The sequence below is a fragment of the Pseudogymnoascus destructans genome (genome assembly GCF_001641265.1).
Source record: "Pseudogymnoascus destructans isolate 20631-21 unplaced genomic scaffold scaffold_22, whole genome shotgun sequence".
Classification (NCBI taxonomy): domain Eukaryota; kingdom Fungi; phylum Ascomycota; class Leotiomycetes; order Thelebolales; family Thelebolaceae; genus Pseudogymnoascus; species Pseudogymnoascus destructans.
The window spans coordinates 396,078-416,947 of record NW_020167541.1 but is presented as its reverse complement, the minus strand read 5'-3'; the positions used below and the strand labels follow the sequence as shown (position 1 = coordinate 416,947).

The window sequence follows — 20,870 nt, the reverse complement described above, 5'->3', positions numbered from 1 at the left end:
GAACGTGTCAAGGTACTATTACTATATAACCTTTAGTAGATCTGCAATTAGTTTAGTTAAATTTACTTCGTTGTTGTTATTTAATATTAATTCTTCGTACGAAGGTAGGAAAAAGTTAACCGGGTACTGATATTAACCGGGTACTGATAAACCACGTTATATGCTTTAAGACGATATGAAAATGGTGGCTCGAATCCATCGTCTTAACGGTGTTTGACTGTATAATAGAGTTGGATAAGTTGATAATTAAAGGTCAGAAGGTCAATATTGCGAATATCGAGAATTGAGTGCGAAAATCAATTGGTGCTGAAAAAAATATCGACTTAGCGGTGTTATCGACTAATCCGACATCGTCTTGGCGAGAGTGGACTGTATAATTGTCTCTTGTTGTGTTTTGTCACCGTCTAGCCCCATATAGATTCGCCAAACTCCGACAACAGGAAAATTAGTCAGCGCACGTGATTTGACGACCACTACAGCCAAAATGGGAAGCTATCAAACACCCTCGATATAAAGCTCTACTATGCCACTTCCTACGCGCCCATTGCCATTGTAGCCTGTAGATCTGGTTTAGTGATGTATAATGTTACGGGCCGAGAACAATGCACCGCGTGAAAACCAAAACATTCCCGAAAGACCTCACGAATTAGCCTCCATAGCACCAACGGTTAGAGACGATGAAGTCAGAACGGCAGAACCACGTGGGAGAAAGCAAAAGAGCGTTGCTTCCCAAAATAACCACTCCGATGGCGCCTTATATGATGTTTCAGAAGGGCTCGCAAACTTGAACGAAGTTGACGCGCCCTCACCTGACGAGAATCCACATGAGCAGCTCCAATACCGGAGATCTTTCCTGGAGACCATTCGGCCACAGCAAAAGGAATATCAACGGGATCAAAGGCGTCGACGACTGTCAGCCGTAGGCAAAGGCCAGGAAAGCCCCTCGGGAGAGCCAAAAGAAGCCGTTCCAGGCCATGAACGTGCTTCGAGGGTTGCCACTGAGATATATATACTGTCATATCTGATACTCTTTTCCATCCTTGGTACGCTTGCCCGAGTAGGTCTCGATGCCTTAACAAGGTACCCAGGCGCCCCGGTTGGCATCAGCGTCCTCTGGGCCAATTTCGGTGGGAGTCTGCTCATGGGTTATTTCAGCGAAGATAGGAGGCTTTTCATGGACAGTGATAAAAGCCAGAATGGTACTACACCAGAAGAAGCAAGGTTCGAGAATGCGAGCAGTCCGGAAATTGGTCGTGGAGGATCCGGAGGAGCCGTCGCCAACGACCCCGACCCAGAAGCCGTGAGGATTGCTGCTAGGAAGGTGCACCTCACCTTCAAGAAGACGATACCGCTATATATCGGTCTCACGACCGGTTTCTGCGGCTCATTTACTTCGTTCTCTAGCTTCATTCGAGATGATTTCCTTGCGCTTTCGAATAGCTCCCCAACAATCATATCCGCAAGCGGGTCTTCGTTCGTCATTCCCCGAAACGGTGGATTCAGTTTTATGGCACTACTCGCTGTCAATATCCTCACTCTCTGCATCTGCATTGCAGCGCTGAAGTTTGGAGCTCATCTCGCAATCGCACTCCATTACATCGCTCCGTCTATCCCAGTTCGTCTTATTCGGAGGATTTTCGACCGTATGACAGTCATTGTCGCGTTGGGCGTTTGGCTCGGAGCAATCTTTATGGTTATCTGGCCCCCCGATCGACCATCTGGGCCCGCCGCAAATGGACGGACAACATGGGCTCAGGAGACTTGGCGAGGAAGAGTCTTGTTCTCCCTTATCTTTGCTCCGCTGGGCTGTATCGCCCGTTTCTACGCGTCGGTGAAGCTGAATGGACTGAAGCCATCATTCCCCGTAGGCACTTTCGTGGTCAACATATTTGGAACTATCATCTTGGGAATGGCATGGGACTTGCAGCATGCTCCTCTGGGTACTTTGGGTGGCCGAATAGGAGGCGGATTGACCGGGTGTCAGGTTCTGCAGGGTGTCATGGATGGGTTCTGTGGCTGCTTGACCACTGTGAGTACGTGGGTTCTTGAGCTGACGAGTTTGAGGAGAAGACACGCATATACCTACGGTGTCGCGAGTGTGGGCGTTGCTTTGGGGTTTATGACGATTATCATAGGGAGCTTTCGGTGGACGAAAGGATTCGCTGATCCGGTATGCACATCGTAGAAGACGCAGAGGAAGACATGGCACTGTCGGAAGTATTTTCGCGATTGGATGTGGTTAGAGACACTTGGTGCTGTAATATAGCCTGTAAGTTTATATAAGTTAATGATCAAAGATTTGATAACTTCACCTTCCTTGCCATGATAATTGTCATCTAGCCCAAGCTGAGGAATCTACTGGAAATGGGAGCAGGAGTGGGAGTAGGGGTGAAGAAAGTAACGATATAGCAGAACCCTAATATAAGAATGTGCTTGGGACCGGGATATGAATAAGAATACGTAAGGTATTCTTATATTAGGGTACACATGATTGTATTATGTCTATGTACCTAGTTACCCTGCCTTTGAAAGTAGTTTTGAATAGTTGTCTATTATGTAGTCGTGCCTAACTTGTGCCATCTCACAGCTGACACAATCAAGGGCATGGATATGTCCAACTTATCTACGCCCTCTTGCTATAGCTTCTATAATCTAACTGTATCTAAACATCGTAGAGCTTCTATTATAGTGATTTTTTCCTGCTTAACATCACCATCTCCACTTCCCCTTTGCTTGCTACTTAACGACTGTATGTAACGCTAACTTCTAAACAATAGAAGACATAGAGATTTCTTACATAAGGTTGACTTAACAGAGGAGGCAGGGGGCTAGGCTCTAGTAACATGACCTAAGAGGTCACGTATAATGCTGACTTCTTAAACGATAGAAGACATAGAGGTTTCTTGCGTAAGGTTGACTTGACAGAGGAGGCAGGGTATTAAACACAAAGGCTTTCCAAGTAACACGTTATAGTATTGTAAAGAATACTATATTAAGTTGAGCCCAAAGCTCCTATCTAAGGGAATACTATCTACTTATATAGTACCATTGTGCCTTATGTAATGGTGGCTGCACCAGATGTGAGAATCTAGCCACCCAAGGAAGGGATGATTTTTCTAAGACAACACACTGTCTTAGGAAAAAGAGCCAAAGGGTCGTAGCTTAGACTATTCCACAACGCAGCAATCAGGTGTATGATATAGTGGAGTGGTTTAGACAAGTTGTAACAAATGTTGAGTCTGAGAACTCAGGGATAAGTCAGAGGTTAGCACCTCACTGACTTTTCAGAAACAAGGAGTAACAAGATCAATGCTTGGAAGCTTGGAAAAGACATGGAAGTATGTGATAGTTGATTTACTGTATTGTCTGCTTGCCCTTTCTTAAGGAAAGGGCAATCCTATTTATGCTAAAGGAGTGTAGTTCTCTCATTTTCCAAGACTTTCCATAACTAACCAGGCTTGGTAACTGTAGTCGACATAAGAGAATCCCATAGAACCATCTCCTAGGTTCCTAGCCTATAGGAAGTGAAAGGAGGTTCAAGGTCAGAGTACCCCTATAGACAGATTATGTCATAACTTAACCAATTTTGTGGGTAACTAAGGAGCGATGACGTGTAATGAATCATAGAGGGTTGTAGAGCTTTTGGAGCTATCGTTCATGTTCCTAGGCCTCTAGTTGATAGAGATATGTCATGTGTAGTATTAGCCCAGTAACTAAGGAGTGATGTCATGTAATGAATCATAGATGGTTGTAGAGATATGCTATGTGGTCATATCGGCCCAGTAACTAAGGAGCAATGACGTGTAATGAATCATAGAGGGTTGTAGCAATCGTTGAGTAGTATTGCTCTTGTTGTTGGTGTGACAAGCCAAAATATGTATAGTGACTTGTAGATTTGAGGAGGAGATTTCTAAGTTTGCTCTTGAGTTTGATAGCAAACTGAGTGCAACGAATGTCAGTATGACATTGAGGAGGAGATTTCTAAGTTTGCTCTTGAGTTTGATAGCAAACTGAGTGCAACAAGTGTCAGTATGACATATGCGTAAGATGAGACGGAAACACATGTAAGTGTATATTGTGTTGATGTGCAAGTATTATAAACTCTGGAACTTCATGTGAGACATGAGAGTCCATTATTAACAATTTCGTTCTTATAGACTGTGTATGTTGAATAAAATGCTGTAGATATTCCATTGCAAGCTCAGAGTTTGTATATCCGGAATTGGATACTGCAACTTTCTCATTACCGTGTAGATTGTCATGGTACCAACTTTCCATGTGTAATTTTCCTTGTATAATAAGGAACTGTGGAAGTGCAATGCTAGCAGCTGAAATTGTCTCTATAACTGTAAGACTTTGTCTGTTCTCTGGAGCTTGTATATAAAGCTATAAATATTAGAATAATATAAAGTAAGATAAGTAGAAACAACTTACCTCCTTTACTGTAGATGGTACCAACACATTTTCACCAGTGCTCATTCCTACATGGAATCCAACTTCATCAAAGTTGTAGATATCACCCGCAGTAATATCTCATAAAACCATTCTTTAATAGCTGATACTTCATGAGATGCAACCCGTGCTGCTTCAATTAGCCGGGTTTTTATTGTATAAGTTGTGTTGTTGTGTCTTAATCCATGTCGGAACCACCGTATAGCTGTAACTTGTACATCAGACAGCACTCTGTTCTGGCCTCCGCGTGGCACAGCGGTGCGTTGTGGTGAGCGTGTCATTTCGTAGTCGTATAGTCCGGAGTGTACTTGGGTTTACTCTGTACATCCGTGCTACTTACTGTAGCACTCTTCTCTGTTGGGTTTTCATTTAAAAATTCAATGGCATTTAAAAGAGCTTCATTTTTATTTATTTCAACTACCGGAGAACCAACGATTATAGGAGGCCTTCGTTAAGCAGAACCAGCCTAACGTATAATGCGCCCTGCCCCCCCCATCACACCCCCACCACCAAAATGCGCATCGGCTGTCTCCAATTCGCAGCCCAGCTCGGCGAAGTCAAGCCCAACATCGCCCTCGCCGACAGCATCCTCACCCTTTCCGCACCCCCTAACCTCGACCTCCTCGTCCTCCCCGAACTCGCCTTCACAGGCTATAACTTCAAGTCCCTCCACGCCATCGCGCCCTTCCTCGAGCCCACGACCTCCGGGCCCAGCGCGGAATGGGCGCGCCAGACGGCACGGAGGCTCAATTGCACTGTTGTTGTCGGATACCCCGAATCTGTCGATGTGAGCGCGGAATGGCCGGCGTCGCCGGAATACTATAATGCTGCGGTGGCAGTGTCGTCCTCGGGTGCAACGCTCGCGAATTACCGCAAATCGTTCCTGTATTATACTGATGAGACGTGGGCGCTAGAAGGGCCGGATGGATTCTTCCATGGGGAGTTTGAAAGGCTGGGTGATGTGGCGATGGGGATTTGTATGGACCTCAACCCGTATAAATTCGAGGCCGCGTGGAACGCCTGGGAATTCGCGTATCACATCATCCATGTCGAGGCAAGGGTGGCGATTGTATCGATGGCGTGGCTAACGCGCGAAGAGGCGGGGCCGTATGGAGAGCATCCCAAGGAGCCGGATATGGAGACTCTTGCCTACTGGGTGGCGAGGCTGGAGCCGCTGGTGAGGAGGGAGCAGGAGGGCGAGATCATTGTGGTGCTAGCGAATCGGGTGGGCGTGGAGGGCGATGCGGTGTATGCGGGCACGAGCACGGTGCTGGGGATTGAGGGGGGAGAGGTGAAGTTGTATGGGGTGTTGGGGAGAGGGGTGGAGGATCTGTTGGTCGTGGATACCGAGAAGGGGCCGTTGGGGAAGCTGGTTAGTGCGGCGGCGGCGGCGGCGCAGACGGAGAGCGACGTGTCGAGGAGTGGGGAGAGTGTGGGGAGCCCGTTGGGTTCGGGGCAGGATGAGAGGGATAAGAGCTCGTCGGCGGAGACGTCAGTTTCGCCTGGGAAGTCTGTGTCGCCCCATTGATACCGTGGAGGCATACGAGTGGTCTAAAATTGGGTTTCAACGGTTTTGAGCGGAGGAGTCGGGTGTTTTGTAGCGATTATGCTGCATGTGAGCGTTTTTGTGTGCACGGTTATGATAGATGAAGAGACGACCAAAAACCTAAATGCAACAATGATAAATGAAATCCGATGCTTCTGGCTCGTTTAAGGCGCCGTGAATGCTCAACTTGCAGATTAACGGCCAGGAAAGCAGTTACCAATAGAAGAGAGATGGGGTCGCCCCCTTTTTTTTCGAATTAGCTTTCTTGCAAGGCCATCTATCTGGTCCGTCGGATCGAGAATTTACCTTTCTCGTTCGCCCGGCGACGACAGCAGAGCACGCGGTGACAAGAAGATACCGACGGCAAGAGAGCTTCGACAGCAACACAGAGTTGACGGTGAGAGAAAACACAACGTCTTCAAAGTCTGACAGGAGCGCAGAGTTATCGGCCTTGATATGAACCTTGGATCCACGCACCAGCAAGAGCTTCACGTTCCGTCGTATGCCACTGACAGTGCGTTGCTGTACGTTGGTGGATGTAAAACTCAGAATGTGTGCTTTGCCGTAGGTCATCTAATGTTATACTCCGCCGAGGCAGCCTATCTTGGATGCGCTTGGTTGGAGACGACCTCTGTACATTCTATTAATCTCGATCTCATATATACACCATATTATACAAACACATCATCAACCCCCCTTACCCATCCTCACAGCGCACCCCCCGCAATCTTAACCATCCACATAGCAACCCTAACTCTAACCCCCACCCTCCTCTCCACATGCTCAAAATCCCCCTTCCCGACCTCCTCCGCGAACTCCCTCAACCCCCTCTCCTCCTCCCCCAACCTCCTCATCAACCCCTCATTCCTCGTCACCACAAGCACATTCGCCTCAAGATCCAAATTATAACTCCGCTGCGTATAATTACTACTCCCCACCAAACTCATACTCGGCCTGCCTTCCTCCCCAGGCATACAAACCCACAGCCCCTTCGCGTGGTACGTCCACCCCCCCGGCTCCCCGACGCGTCCATTCCGCCACTCGAGGAGCTTGATTGCGCCGCCCCGACCGGCGCGCGCAGCTGCCTCCATGAAACGCCGCGCATAGAGGGTGTATGCGCCTGGGAGGAGCCCAGCGGGGCCAGAGGCGCCGAAAAATCCGTTCGCGTGCTGCGAGGCGGTGATGACGGTTCCGCGGGAGGCGGAGGAGATGAGAAGCTTCGTCAGCGAGGGGTCGGGGTTGAAGTAGCCGGCGGTGAAGGTCCAGCTGCTTGTAGCGAAGGCGGGGGCGGCGAGGGCGCGCAGGATGGAGGTTACGGCGGGTAGCTCGGTGCTGGTTTCTGGTTTTAGGAGCTGGGTTAGTTGGGCGAGGGGGTAGATGGTTGTGTCGGTGTCGGGGAGGTGGGAGAGGGGGCGGGAGACTGGTTTGATGAGGGGGGCGAGGCGGGCGGTGGAGGCGGAGATGTAGTCGCTGGAGCTGGTGAGGGGGGAGGGGGCGTCGTTGGAGGTGGGCCAGACGAGGGTGTAGCCTGCGGGGGTGGAGGGGGAGGGGACGACGAGGAAGGAGAGGGATGAGACGCCTGAGTGGAGTTTGTGGAAGTAGGAGGTTATTTCGGAGGAGGAGAAGACGTGGTAGCGGTCTTGTCGGTTTGTGAAGTAATCGTTGCTGAGGTTGGCACTATGGTTTATTAGCTCTGTAATATCTTGAAAGAACGGACGCAGTTAGGACGAATAGCATACCCAGACATGATAATCTCATCATCCATCCCATATAACTTCATATGCTGCAAGCCCCACCCCTCGTTGATCCGCCTCGGCACATATTTCTTGCGCAGTCCCGTCAGGTTCGGTGTATGGTACATGCGGATCTCTACTCTCTCCGGCCCAAATTCTTCGATCAAGGGGGCGAGCAGAGACGCCGAGCAAGTTGAAGGCGTTTCTCGTGTCCCGCGAAGGGCGTCGGTGAGGACACTAAGCTTCAATTCTGGCTTTGCGCGAAGGGCTTCGGCGAGGACGGATATCTAATGCTTACCGGTCAACAATGCACAATCGTAGAGCTGTGTTTTAGGAATACTGACTAATTCATGTTCAGTCTTGCCTATATACAACGTCGAAAGAAAGATGTGCTTCTCCGCCTTTCGTATTTTATCCTACCCAACATCGTCAGCACTAATCCATCCCCCCAATACAAGAGTCTAGTCCAGGCAAGCCACCCACCTTCAACGTCTCATAAAACTCGCTCGGCGTCTGCAAAACCTTCACCTGGTCCCCTCTAATATCAAACCGCGGCGCAATCTTATCCAACTCCTCCGTAAACGCCGTAAGCATCGGGGCACCCTGCCCAGCAGTGCTCTGTACGCCTCCCCCAGGCACACTCGACGAGGCTGTCGAGTACCTCCTCCCCTTCGCAGCGCGCAGCCACTGCCTACTCACAATCCGTCGCGGAGCAGCACATCTCAGCAAACTCCTCGCAAGCATATCCGTAACCCTTCGAACGTGGGTGCTTTACAACAAAGAATAGAAATAATAAAAATAACCGCGGTTGGGAGTTAGTGAGGCTCAATATCAGCCTTACACCCAAGCTGATAATATTTCAGTCCATTACTGGACCGAAAAGTGCTGCGACGCGCTAGTACGTTTCGGGCGCTTAGTCGCCAATCCGCAGACGGGCGATTGAGACGACGTCAAAGACGCAGAAGAGGTGTATTGAACAGTGCCATTGCGACAACGTCAATATGTCTACCGTGCTCAGAACACTGCGGAACCTCCGCCGAGCAGGCATCAAGGTATGTCCATCCCGCACTGTCGCGTTGTAGCGTCGCTAATGGTGGTTTCACAGGATGCCCTCCATCAAATGCAGGTATGTCGAGCGAGCAGCACCCCACCACTTTTCAACCGGCTGTCTGGAGGCAATGGCTTCTAGGAGGGATTGGATGGGTTGGAAGGGATAGATAGGAAGGGACTAACACCTACTTGTAGCACATCGGCGACACCAAAGCCGGGACGCTAATCGGCATTGACAACTTCGGCAACAAATTCTTCGAGAACATGGAGGAAGAGCTGCCACTCCGCACCCGCTGGGTCGACTACAAGCAATACGAGTGGGATCCGTACGCCCCCCTTCTCCCTTCCCCCCTCTCCAACTTCCCCCTTCCCCAATTCCCGGAGACACGCGCTTACACCCCCCACAGGTCCCAAATCGAGCCCGGATGGCACGCCTGGATCTCCTACGCGGTCGACAAGCCACCGACCCAGGACAAGATCCTGCAGACGATGCAGCGTCCATGGGAGCTGCGCGAGCACCGCATGAACCCCACCCAGTCGAGGGGCGCGTATAAGCCGTATAACACTGTTATCCCGAAGATATCGGCGTGGGAGCCGAAGGTTGTTGCGCGCTAGATTGTAGGTGGGAAAGATGTGGGCGGTGAGGGGGAGATGTATATATTGAGATAGATTGGAGTGGAATGGAATGATGGAAGTTAATGAGGTGTGCTGAATTTGCATGTGATGTGAAATTTGTGCCGGGTTGTCTTAAGAGGGTGCTGAATTGCACCCGGATTGGATGGAGCAGACTGGGGGAGAAGACTATGGACTGATGAGACTTGGGTTACAGGTGGGAAATACACTCGCATTGTGCTGGTATGTTGTCTAAGATGGTGCGGGTTTGCATCGGATTGGACGGGGTAGACTGGGGGGATTGGGATTATGGTCAGACGAAGCACACCTGCACTTGACTTACTCGAAAAGCAGGAGAATATTCGGAATGGACACTGTCTTGTAGGAATGATAAGACGCAAACAGAGGTCCCATTCTTCTTCCCCGACAAAGGCCACCAAGCAAAAGCGGCTCCTGGATATTTAGAAAGAAGAGACACGTATCCTACGTTTTAGCCTGCATCTTCCTCTATCATAATTCAATTGCGGGAATATAGGCATATTATAAACAATTACCCCCCAGAAGAACCATCCCAGCAGATCTCAAAGCAGCTTTTCTTAACGCATGCATGCGAACAGGTCATGCAAGCAGCACTCGATGGGCATATAGGATACATACGACATTGTTCAGAAGCCGTCCCATTTATTATATACCCCAAAGGAGTCCTATATCGCGCCATTCCCTTTTCGCCGCCTTGCTGCCAATCCCCCAAAAAAAGCGGAAATATAGCCAATTCAGCCCAGCCGGTATTTCCAATCTTCACCTATCTACACACTTCCTCTCCCACCATATCTACCACCACTCCTTCGAGTTTCCTCAAAAATCCAGGGATTCACTACCTTATTTCTCTCTTTCTTTCTTTCGTTCTCACCACTTACTCCTCCGCATCACTATCAACATCCACCAACCTTCCCTTCTCCCACGCCATCTTCGCCGTCTTCACAAGCGCCTCCAACTCCCCACTCGTCTCACACATCCCCCTAAACACCGCCCCCTCGCCCCTCTTCTTCAGCAACTGATGCGGGTGATCAAACTCCACCACGCGCCCCTTATCCAGCACCAACACCTTATCATAATCTACAATCGTCTGCAAGCGATGCGCAATCGTGATGATCGTGCTCATCAACTCCCTAATCGTCTCCTGGATCTTCGCATCGGTCGCATAGTCGATACTAGCCGTCGCCTCGTCCATCATCAGCACGCGCGGGTTCTTGAGGAGCGCGCGCGCGAGACAGAGGAGTTGCCGTTGGCCCTGGGATAGGTTGTTGCCGGATTCGGCGACGGGGGAGGAGAGGTTGAGGAAGATGTTTTTGTTAGTCGCTGGGGTAGAAGCGCCAGATGCGCCGGAGGCGAGGACGGTGGAGGTGGTGGGGAGTGCGGTGCTGGTGTTTGCGCGGCTGGTGCCGGGGGTTACGGGGCGGGATGTCGATGGTGTCTGCGCGGCGGTGTCGTTGCCGATCAGCTGGACGCGGTTGAGGGCTGTGAAGATGTCTTCGTCGGTGAAGAGGTTGAAGGGGTCGAGGTTGCTGCGGATGGTGCCGGTGAAGAGGGTTGGGTCTTGAGGGACGATGGTGATGGACTCGCGGAGGTCGCGGAGGCCGATGAGACCGATGTCGATACCGTCGATTAGGATATTGCCTTCCTCTGCTTCGAGGCCGCGGAAAAGAGCGAGGGCTAGTGAACTCTTGCCGGCTCCGGTGCGGCCGACGATGCCGACCTTCTCCAGTGGATTGATTTTGACGGTGACATTGCGGAGAACTGGATCCAGATCGGCTCTGTAGCGAGTTGTGTAGTTGATGAACTCGACCGATCCCTGGCTGGGCCAATTCACCGCAGGTTGTGTCTTCTCGTTCTCGGCCTGGGCCTCTTGCTCGACGTCGAGGTATTCTTTGATTCGCTCCACCGAGTTCATGTTCTGCTCATAAATGGCATACAGTCTCACGAGCCACAGCACGTTCTCGGTGAAAGTAATGGCGTATCCGAGAGAGAGGCCTGCGGACCCGGCATCGATGCTGCCGATGCTGAAGATGACGAACATTCCGGCGAATAAAGCAACCAGATCTCCAACAACATCGATACGGAAGGAGAGCCATCTGTTAGCTGCCCAGAGGTAGATGAATGGGCGGTTGTAGGTGTCGACGCGAACAGCATTGTCGCGAATAAAGCGCTTCTCATCACCGTAGGCACGAATAGTAGTGATACCCGTTAGAGTCTCGCCAAACTGCTGGAATAGTGGGCTTCTTTGCACAGACTCCAATCTCTTCAAATCTCTCGATGACCTGAGGTAGAATCGTCCAATCAGGAAGTAGATGACGCTGATGAAAGCCGCAGCAATGAGGAAACCGGGAGTGATTGCGCTGATAAGGGTAATAGTAACCACAATCGCTAGTGCACAACTGGCAACGCCGATAGCGACAGGTGCAATTTGCTGATCGATAGACTCAAGATCCTTGGAGAAGCGGTTCATGATCTGTCCAAGAGGCGTGACGTCGAAGAACTTGAACTGCGCGCGGGTGACGGAGTGGATAAGATCCTGATGGATACTCCACGAAGCCGTGAGCGATCCGTAAAAGAGCCAAAGATCCCTGAAGAGAGCCACAAACATCCCACCAAGCCCAATTGCAGCATACACTATGAGGTAGTACTTGACATCCACATCGGGAGCAATGAGGGCCTTGAGCGACCACTCATCACTAAAGTACGGAATGAACCTAGCGAGCCCCTGGGTATTTGACAGTGCGTTCGAGGCGGCCGGGTTAGCAAAGAATCCAGTCGTAGACACGAATTGCTTCCCGGCTTCTTCTGGTAGGTCATATTGGTTGGCCCACTCCCTGATCCAGACATTGCTCGAAACCGCGGCCAGCTGCTGCACGCCGAAGACAATGACTGCAAGAACCCAGAACCACCAAGGGCCCATAGCCTTTAAGTAAATAACCGTGGTTTCGAATTTGACGCTGCCCACGGCCTTGGACTCTTCCATTGCATCTTGTGGCTTGTTGACTTTCTTCGGGGGCTTTGCTGCATCTGTCGTGCCGTCCTCGTTCGCTTCGGCAGGAGAATCAATCAACGTCTGATCACTCTGTTCACCGACAGACGATGGCACACGAGACGGGATCTGGGAAACCAGGCCAGCACTGCTCAACTGCAGAGGCAAGTCCTCGCCCAGCTTTCCAGATGAGATAACGCGGAGAGGGTTCCCCTGAACAGATATTCTTCCGTTATCAAGAACGACAACGTGCTCAGCGGAGGGAACACACAGTGCGAGGTTGTGGGAAACCAGGATACAAGTTCGGTTTCTCATAAGAGGGCCGGCGATGCAGTTATCGAAGATCCATTTGGCAGTGTGAGAGTCGACAGCGCTCAAGCAGTCGTCAAGGAGTAGATGTCTGGAGTTCGAGTATAGAGCTCTAGCAAGGGAAATGCGTTGTTTCTGTCCGCCTGAGAGGGTGATGCCCTTCTCGCCAACAAGGGTCTGGTCGCCGTTATCCAAAATATCGAGATCGCGCTCCAGTGCGCAAGCGATGATAACATCTCTGTATCTCTTCTCATCAAGTTCCTGTGCGAATAGAATGTTCTGCTTGATATTCGCATTAACGAGCCAAGCTTGCTGCGCACAGTACGCGACGCTCTCGGTGAGACCAGTATCGGGGTCGGGACGAACATCTTCACGGCTGTAGCCTCCAGGAAGATGCACCTCACCGCTGATCCTGGACATCTCGCCAAGAAGAGCCATGATCAACGAGGTCTTTCCAGAGCCGGTTGGACCAGCGATGATATTAAGCTTGCCAACAGCGAATCTGATGTCCAGGTCCATCAATCGGAAAGCGGGGGTTCCACCTTCGGCAACCACTTCGTCTTTGCTAGCCCAGGAAAAGCATCCGTTGTCGAATCCAATGATCTCGTTTCCATTCTCATCAACGTTATCATGTGCAAGCTGATCGTACTTCTCAGTCTCATCCTCGTTAAGGAACTCTTCCACACGGGTGATAGAAACGCTGGATTCGTTGACGTGGGCAATCATGTCACCAAGCTGGTCGAGAGGCACTCTCAGAATGTTGAAGAGCGAGATAGCCGTAAATGCAACGGAAGGGTAAAGTGGCTTCTTCTCAACCATTGTGTAGACGAGGAACGAGAAGAAGGTGATTGCCACAGGCACAGTATTCCAAACCGCCACGGCAAAAGACCAGATGATAAATCTACCGCGCAGTTGCTTGAGCTCGGCCTTCCTCTTCTCGCTGATGAGGTTGCTGAAGCGATGCTCCCAAGCAAAAAACTTGATGACGCGGATATTTTGCAGGATCTCGTTGGTGGTGTGGATTCGTTTATCTGTTGCCGCCATAATCTTCTTCTGCGCTCTTCCGAAGGCAAATGCAAATCCAATGTTGACGGGAAGTAGGAAGAGCATGACGATGAGTCCTGGGATTGAGCTCCAGCCCAGGACTTGGTAGAGAAGAATGACACTGACGACCAGTTGGGTTGGCCCAGAGGAGAGCAGGAAGTGAAGGTAACTGCTAATCTCAGCCACCTTGAAGGAATCAACGGACATCAAGTTAATGATGGTTCCAACGTTAACTTGAGCGTCACTATCACTCTTGGCAGCACCGCCCACCAACGCCTCTGGGGCTTGCGTAGCAGACTTGTTATCCGGTTCCTTCTTCTTGGCAAAACCAAAGAGTCTGCTTAGTCGGCTGGGCTTCTCGGCGTCTTCCTGGCCTTGCTTCTCTCCCAGAACCGTATCGCTGCTTGCCGCTGCCTTACGACGGAGGGCCTTGGCATAGAGCTCGCCGATGATAATGGCGCGAAGCTGAATGCACACCCTTCTCCCGATCCATAGAGCTTGTTGGTCGAGTAAAGATCTGATTATGTCGGTGAAGGCGAGAAGGATAACATACAGCCAAATGACGTTCCTCGGCGTCTCACCTGGCTCTTCAATGTACTCCAGGATGGATTTCAACAGCAGGGTTGGAGCAAAGGTGAACCAAGCGGAGAAGAATGCGTAGGCGCATTGTGCAAGCAGCTTGCCACGGAAGAAACGAAGGAGGTGCCACATAAGCTTCATGGTCTTGGGTAGCTGGCGATAGCGCTCCAAAACGGCCGCAGTTTTATCCTTTGGCGTCAGGTTCCACACATCAGTTATCTCCAGCGTCTTGATGTAGCCCGTATATACAATAGAATCCACCCATGAAAATGTGGCGAGGGAGAATAAACTGGCCAATGGCTCTCGGGAAGGCTCAATGTCGCCATCCCATTCCATAATAACTGCCTTGTTACCCTTCCGTGTTGTGAGGGCGATGCCGAATAGTAGAGTCGTGAGGGAGAATTCCAAGATAACGAGAACCTGGGTCAATGTAGTGCGAGGGTGGATCAGCACCGAGCGGAAGATGATAATCTCGAGGATCCACATCGTCGTGTACAGAACCGCAGTATGATCCCAAAGCCTCGGTATCCTATATTTCGTATCCGAAAGCACCAATCGAAACGTCGCCAGAATGAATAAATACACCCAAGTCAAGCCCTGAGACACCGCCGCCTGCCCGCCATTCGGCCCATAAGCCTGCGTCGCAAATGCCGTCGCGCTGACAGCAATGAGTCCCAGGAGCGCCAGCTCCTCGATTATAACCATGCTATACTGGGCCCTCGGACGGTCGAGCACGCCCACTGAGCCGGGGGGGGGGTTTTTCGCCAATGCTAATCGCCCGGCTCCAATGGTCAAGGCCTCCCCCTCGCTCTCTCTGTCGGCGTCCGAGTCCAGGTCGCCATTTTCGCGGTGCTCGGACACGCCAAAGGCGGTGTTGCCATTGCTCAGCGGCTCGTATCCGCCGACCCGGTTCCTCCGGGCAGCGATCTTGCGCTGGACGGCTTGGAATATGATTAGAAGAAAGGAGAGCGAGAAGGCGACGAGTGGGAGAAGCACTTTTAGGTAGCTGTGATATCACGATCAGTAATGCGTCGGGCTTGGAGAATTCAGCGGGTAAAACTCACTCTCTCTGGAAGCAATTCGAGAAGTCATCGACCTGCCAGATGGGCCATGAGCAGCTGCCCAGCTCATGCTTTTGCCCGAAGTCACCCTCCATTGGCAGCAACTTTTCTCAGAGCCCAGACGTTGACACCCAGATGTCTTGTCGGTCCTGCATACACACGATAAACTTCTTCGTGTATCTGCTGCGGGGTGGACCTTTTATGGAGTGACCTATCGTAAGAAGAAGAAGAAGAAGAAGAAGAAGAAGAAGAAGAAGAAGAAGGGAGAAGAAGGGACAAGACACTGTTTTGGTGGTGGTGGTTGAGTGAGATATGCACTCTCACCCCAACGGGTCGCGGTTTACTTTTGGGAAGGTCGCGAACAAAATTTGGGCGGGCGTTAGTGCATTTTGGTAGTGAATTCACCGGTTTTGTGACCACGCAGCGGAACGTTGATAGCGGGCCCCGGGTGAAAGTATGTAGTACTTTGTGGCAGACGCAGAGAAAAGGTTTATTACCTAGGTAGGCAAGGTTTATTAGGCAACGAGTACCCCAGTACAGCATGTATGTGTGATGATTATCTTATCCCTTGCATTTACACTCTTCTAGGCCCCGACTATTTTTTTATTTTTTTGTTTTACCAATACATAGTCGGGTGATGATGCAAGATCGCCTGCGCTACGAGTACAGAGGATGTTCGAGCTTGTCCTAGAAAGGAGGGTCGGCGGGGCTCTTCGGGGGGGCTCTTATCAAAATCATCCTACACGGGCGGGAAAGCTACCCCTCGCTCCAAAAAAAATGGCAATTCCATGAAACCCCAATGCGTCGTCCTATGAGACACGGCCGTTCGTGCAGTAGTGCTGTGTCACGCATCGCCAAAACTGGGTGCGGCTCTCGACAAGTGGGGTTTAATATTCTCTTCTTCTACGTATCACCAACCAAACACCACCTCCCCTTTTACTCAATCACATCACAACAGCAACCTCGGGACCCCCAAAATCGTCATCCGCCCCCCTTCCGTCCCCCGCCCCCTTCCAATCTCCATCCCTGCGCCTCTGGCTTACACACCTAGAACTGGCGAACTGGAGAACCCGATCCCGATCCCGATCCAGCCCTCTATCCGCCCATGCGACGCCTTGCATATCCCCTGGCTATATGCGCCGCCAATGATGCATCCGCCGCGCTCAGGGCTGCCGCTTTGGAATACGGTCAGAGTAAGCATCCCGACGGGCGGTGTCTCAGCTCAAGGGCGTGAGTGTCTCAGCTCAGGGGCGGTGAGTGTCTCAGCTCAGGGGCGTTGCGTCCCGTGAAATCCAACCGGATCCGTATTATGGAGCTGCAAATGGGATTACAGTCACCGTACGTAATGTGTATGTGCAAAATAATGAACTGGCAAGCACGCCCCACTCCCTTCGCTCAGTTCGGGGTAATATAGATACAAACGGGTTGTGCGTATGGTCTATTAGTATATAGATGTCCCCATCCACCGCAAATGCATTTAACCCTTTTTCTTTGTCATAATAAACTCCCACGCTTTGTGCCATAGATTTACATAGGCCCTCAGGAATCTCTGATTCTGGGTCCCTTATTGTGACAGTATATCCCATCCCAATATAATGCCCTATTAGCCCATAATCATACCCTTCATCCCAGCCATGTCGCCCTCCTTCGCGGCAATCTCAAAGTATCCGTAGATAATACTGTTTAACAATTAGTAATTGTTCCGTTGTCACAATTCGGGGTATTAAACTCACGTGACAGCCAACAGGATACCAGTTCCAGATCCGAGAGCTCCCATAAGGTCGCTCATGACAGACAGACCACCAATGCATGCACCTCCGAAAGCAGCGGCAGTTGGGATGATTCTCTTCAGCTCCTTGTACATGCTCTGCTCTCTGTGGCCAGCCATAACGAGTCCTTGGTCCTTGAGCTGCTTGGCGACGTCTCTTGGGCTAGAGCCGGAAACCTCGATCCAGGTCTTGGAGAAGACGGCGCAGGCGATAAGCATGTAGGCGATGTAAACGGCGGTGTGGACAGGGTCGAGGAGCGCCTCGGTGAAGTTCAATGGAGGAGACATGTAGTATGCGACACCGGAAGTAGCAAAGAGCTGGGCAGATCCCTCCTTAGCCTCCCAGATACCGAAAAGGCGGACGAGGAGGTTCTCAGAGAAGCGCGAGTAGAGCATCTGGGAGATGAGGAAGACGTTGGAAGACAGGGCGGACTGCAGCATAATGGGCATGTTCGAGGTGTAGAAGAGGCGGACTGGGTAGGATCCGCGAGCGCCACGCTGGCGGGACGACTTGACAGGGATCTCGACACGGAAGCCCTGAAGGTAGATGACAGCGGAGAAGACGAGGAGGGTTGCGATCAAGTTCATGATGTTGGGGAGGTTTTGGCGGTAGAACGCCTCCTGGAGAGCGCGCTGCTTGTTGGGCCAGGTGAGGAGGAGGTGGAACAGTGCAATGACAGCTCCCTCGAACTCTGGGCCACGTCCAGTGTTGATTGTGGTGGGCGAGAACGCCTTCCAGATGATAGACTCGCAAATGTTGGTAGCAATGAAGAGAGAGATACCGCTTCCAAGTCCGTATCCCTTCTGGAGAAGCTCATCAAGGAGGATAACAATAAGACCAGCCACAACCAATTGAAGGATGAGGAGGAAGACAACGCCGGCGCCGAGGTCAGATGGCTGTCCGTAAAGACCGGTGAAGACATACACGGTGGCCTGTCCCATAGAGAGGATGATAGCGAAGAGCTTCTGAGCGGTTTGGTACAGCTCACGGTCGGACTTCAGGTCAAGGTTGACATCGATGAGGTGGGTGCCAGCAAGGAGCTGGAACACCATGCCGGACGAGATAATTGGCGAAATACCCAATTCCATCAGAGTTCCTCTGTTACTCGCCAGCATCATGCGCAGCCAGTAGAGAGGATCGGAGGTATCTGAGGACACAATGCCGTATAATGGCATCTGGCTCATGACCAAGAAGATCAACAGCGTCAAACCAGTCCACATCAACTTTTGGTTGAATGGAACCTTGGTTTCCGGCTGCTGAACCTCAGGGAGGAACGGCGTAAAGGGCTTGATGAGGTCTAGGAATCGGACTGCAGAGAGATCAAAATGTTAGCCATTGCTGTGCAATTGGGCGCCGCTGATGCGGAGATCTCATTTTAGGGAGGCATAAACACGTACGGCCACTCATCTTGGCGGTTTGTTTTCTCAAACGTCGCAGACGTGGAATGGAAAGAAGAACACCAGTTAAGGAACGACAAGAAATGAAAATGTCGGTCTCCTGCTTGCTGCCGCGAATCGCAATGTGTTCTCGTGTGATGTGTCAAGATGGAAAGGCACGGAATAAGTAAGGTTACAGCTCAGGGAACTGACCTTCGCTTCAGCGTTTTGTGGGGATTGTAGAAAGACACATTTACCTCAATGGGGAACCACGTGATGTCTTAATATAACGTCCCTATGCTTTTCGATAAGCGATAAGAACCTAACGGTTTTCTAATTCTTGGTCATTGGGGGTGGAAACCTGCGAACTTTGTTTACTGGTTTACTTTCGATGAAGACCACACATTTATTTGCCCATAGTTGAGATGGGCTTCTCATGTTCCGGCCACTGCTCAGGTATCTTAAAGATACGATCATGCCACGCAAACCGCCCCATAAACCAGTCGTGATTGTCCTCGGCGCAACAGGTACAGGAAAATCGCAGGTATGTTGTGCTCTTTATACCTATCCCTGGCCTCGATGTTGAAAGCTGACCCTTTTTAGCTAGCAGTTGACCTGGCTCTCCGTTACAATGGCGAAATCATCAATGGTGACGCGATGCAGATGTACACTGGGCTGCCCATCGTAACCAACAAAATAACTCCAGCAGAGCAACAAGGGGTCCCACACCACCTAATAGGGAATGTCTCGCTGGACGAAGAGCCATGGCACGTTGGTGTCTTTAAACGCAAGGCAGAGGGTATCATAGAGGAAATTCGGTCGAGGGGCCGGCTGCCTATACTGGTTGGCGGCACCCACTATTACACGCAATCGCTGCTGTTTGACGACCATTTGATTGAGGAGACCGACAAGAAGGTAGAACCTCCACAAGATGGAAATCCGAAAATCGACGTGTCCTCGCAGAAGCACCCTATTCTAGCGGCAAGCACAGAAGAAATCCTTGCTAAGCTGAGGGAAGTCGATCCGGTCATGGCGGATAGGTGGCACCCGAAAGACAGGCGGAGAATACAACGTTCGCTGGAAATATACTTGACCCAAGGTCAGAAAGCTTCGGATGTTTATGCAAAGCAAAGGGAGCGTAAGAGTGCGTCACAACAAGATGGTGCCTCTCCGAATGTGGAAGAGCAAGATCGAATAATCTCATTGGAGTCAACACTCCTCTTCTGGGTTCATGCTGAACAAGAGGTCTTAAAGAGCAGGCTCGATGCCAGGGTTGACAAAATGGTTGAAAATGGCCTCATAGAAGAGGTACAGACGCTCCAGAAACTCCTGGAGCTCGAAACTGCTGCCGCGCAGCCTCCGGACTTGACGAGGGGGATATGGGTATCCATTGGTTTCAAGGAGTTCAGTCCTTATTTGTCAACTATTACAGATCCAGCAACGACAGAAAAAGATAAAAGTAAGGCTTTGGCCCTCTCAATCGAGCAGACAAAAGCAGCGACTCGCCAATATGCGAAGCGGCAAGTCCGTTGGATCCGGCTCAAGCTGTTGATAGCTCTGAAGAGGGCAGAGTCACTTCGCAACCTGTATTTACTGGATGGGAGTGAAGTTAGCAACTTCCAGCTCGACGTTTCTAGCCAAGCTATAAAGGTTTGCGGGGGTTTTTTGGGCGGATTAGACTTACCGCCGCCGACAGAAATGTTGCCAGCGGCCGCGGAGTTCCTGACTCCTAGCAAGGACTTTGATTTCGGAGACAGGCCGGACCTCTGGATACGCCAGACTTGTGATGTCTGCAATGTAACCGCCGTTACAGAGGCGAATTGGGACTTTCATCTGCAAAGTAGGGGGCATAGGGGGAAGCTAAGGAAGCTGAACAGGCCGCCCAGGGTTCCAAGACAGCTTCAAACTGATGTCACAACAGATGACTCGAAGGTTAGATCTATTGCCACTGATCTTGGAAGCGAAACTACTTCAAAAGATACCCCAATTTAAATAAATAAAGGGCATAAGTTTTATATACCCTACATAATATGAAACCCCCTGCGACCAGTAAAAACCCCCCAATCCCCCCCCCCGTAGCCCCCCGTAGCCCCCTCGCCGTCGAGTGCCTCAGTGAGGGCAGCGGCTAGCGAGTCAGCTGGGACAGCGAGGAGGGCGATGGCGAGGGGGAGCAACAGCGAGGGAGGCAACGCGAGGGAGGGAGGCAACGCGCCGAGCGCGTTGAGTGGTTTCTTGCTTAGTAAGAATCACCATGGTATATAAAACTTATTTATGAACTTACCGGGTATATAAAACTTTTGCCCTAAATAAATAT

General features: G+C 50.9%; 7 protein-coding genes across 7 annotated transcripts; 4 read left to right on the top strand and 3 right to left on the bottom strand.

Moving 5' to 3' along the window:
• Positions 1-583: 583 nt before the first annotated feature.
• On the top strand, positions 584-2,185 carry VC83_07865 (uncharacterized protein; the record flags this gene model as incomplete). The annotated part of the gene is made up of 1 exon (XM_024471429.1): positions 584-2,185. The coding sequence occupies one exon, from the start codon at positions 584-586 to the stop codon at positions 2,183-2,185; it is 1,602 nt and encodes a 533-aa protein (XP_024320971.1).
• A 2,688-nt stretch (positions 2,186-4,873) lies between these two features.
• NTA1 (Carbon-nitrogen hydrolase) lies at positions 4,874-6,678 on the top strand. The gene has a single exon (XM_024471428.1). The coding sequence runs from the start codon at positions 4,967-4,969 to the stop codon at positions 5,978-5,980; it is 1,014 nt and encodes a 337-aa protein (XP_024321018.1). The 5' UTR covers positions 4,874-4,966; the 3' UTR covers positions 5,981-6,678.
• Positions 6,679-6,705: 27 nt separating this feature from the next.
• PGS1 (CDP-diacylglycerol--glycerol-3-phosphate 3-phosphatidyltransferase) lies at positions 6,706-8,687 on the bottom strand (the record flags this gene model as incomplete). Its single annotated transcript, XM_024471427.1, has 4 exons — positions 8,215-8,687; positions 8,076-8,147; positions 7,738-8,018; positions 6,706-7,675 (listed from the first exon to the last, which is right to left on the bottom strand). Exons 1-4 carry the CDS (start codon positions 8,473-8,475, stop codon positions 6,706-6,708), a joined length of 1,584 nt encoding a protein of 527 aa, XP_024321125.1. The 5' UTR covers positions 8,476-8,687.
• VC83_07862 (uncharacterized protein) lies at positions 8,688-9,897 on the top strand. The gene is made up of 4 exons (XM_024471426.1): positions 8,688-8,783; positions 8,837-8,857; positions 8,977-9,107; positions 9,189-9,897. Exons 1-4 carry the CDS (start codon positions 8,733-8,735, stop codon positions 9,394-9,396), a joined length of 411 nt encoding a protein of 136 aa, XP_024321013.1. The 5' UTR covers positions 8,688-8,732; the 3' UTR covers positions 9,397-9,897.
• VC83_07861 (uncharacterized protein) lies at positions 9,898-15,973 on the bottom strand. Its single transcript, XM_024471425.1, has 2 exons — positions 15,415-15,973; positions 9,898-15,356 (listed from the first exon to the last, which is right to left on the bottom strand). Exons 1-2 carry the CDS (start codon positions 15,504-15,506, stop codon positions 10,307-10,309), a joined length of 5,142 nt encoding a protein of 1,713 aa, XP_024321015.1. The 5' UTR covers positions 15,507-15,973; the 3' UTR covers positions 9,898-10,306.
• An 827-nt stretch (positions 15,974-16,800) lies between these two features.
• SEC61 (translocon subunit) lies at positions 16,801-18,730 on the bottom strand. The gene is made up of 2 exons (XM_024471424.1): positions 18,578-18,730; positions 16,801-18,489 (listed from the first exon to the last, which is right to left on the bottom strand). Exons 1-2 carry the CDS (start codon positions 18,585-18,587, stop codon positions 17,141-17,143), a joined length of 1,359 nt encoding a protein of 452 aa, XP_024321014.1. The 5' UTR covers positions 18,588-18,730; the 3' UTR covers positions 16,801-17,140.
• A 152-nt stretch (positions 18,731-18,882) lies between these two features.
• Positions 18,883-20,625, top strand: VC83_07859 (uncharacterized protein). The gene is made up of 2 exons (XM_024471423.1): positions 18,883-19,100; positions 19,160-20,625. The coding sequence occupies exons 1-2, from the start codon at positions 18,993-18,995 to the stop codon at positions 20,546-20,548; spliced, it is 1,497 nt and encodes a 498-aa protein (XP_024321115.1). The 5' UTR covers positions 18,883-18,992; the 3' UTR covers positions 20,549-20,625.
• Positions 20,626-20,870: the final 245 nt, after the last annotated feature.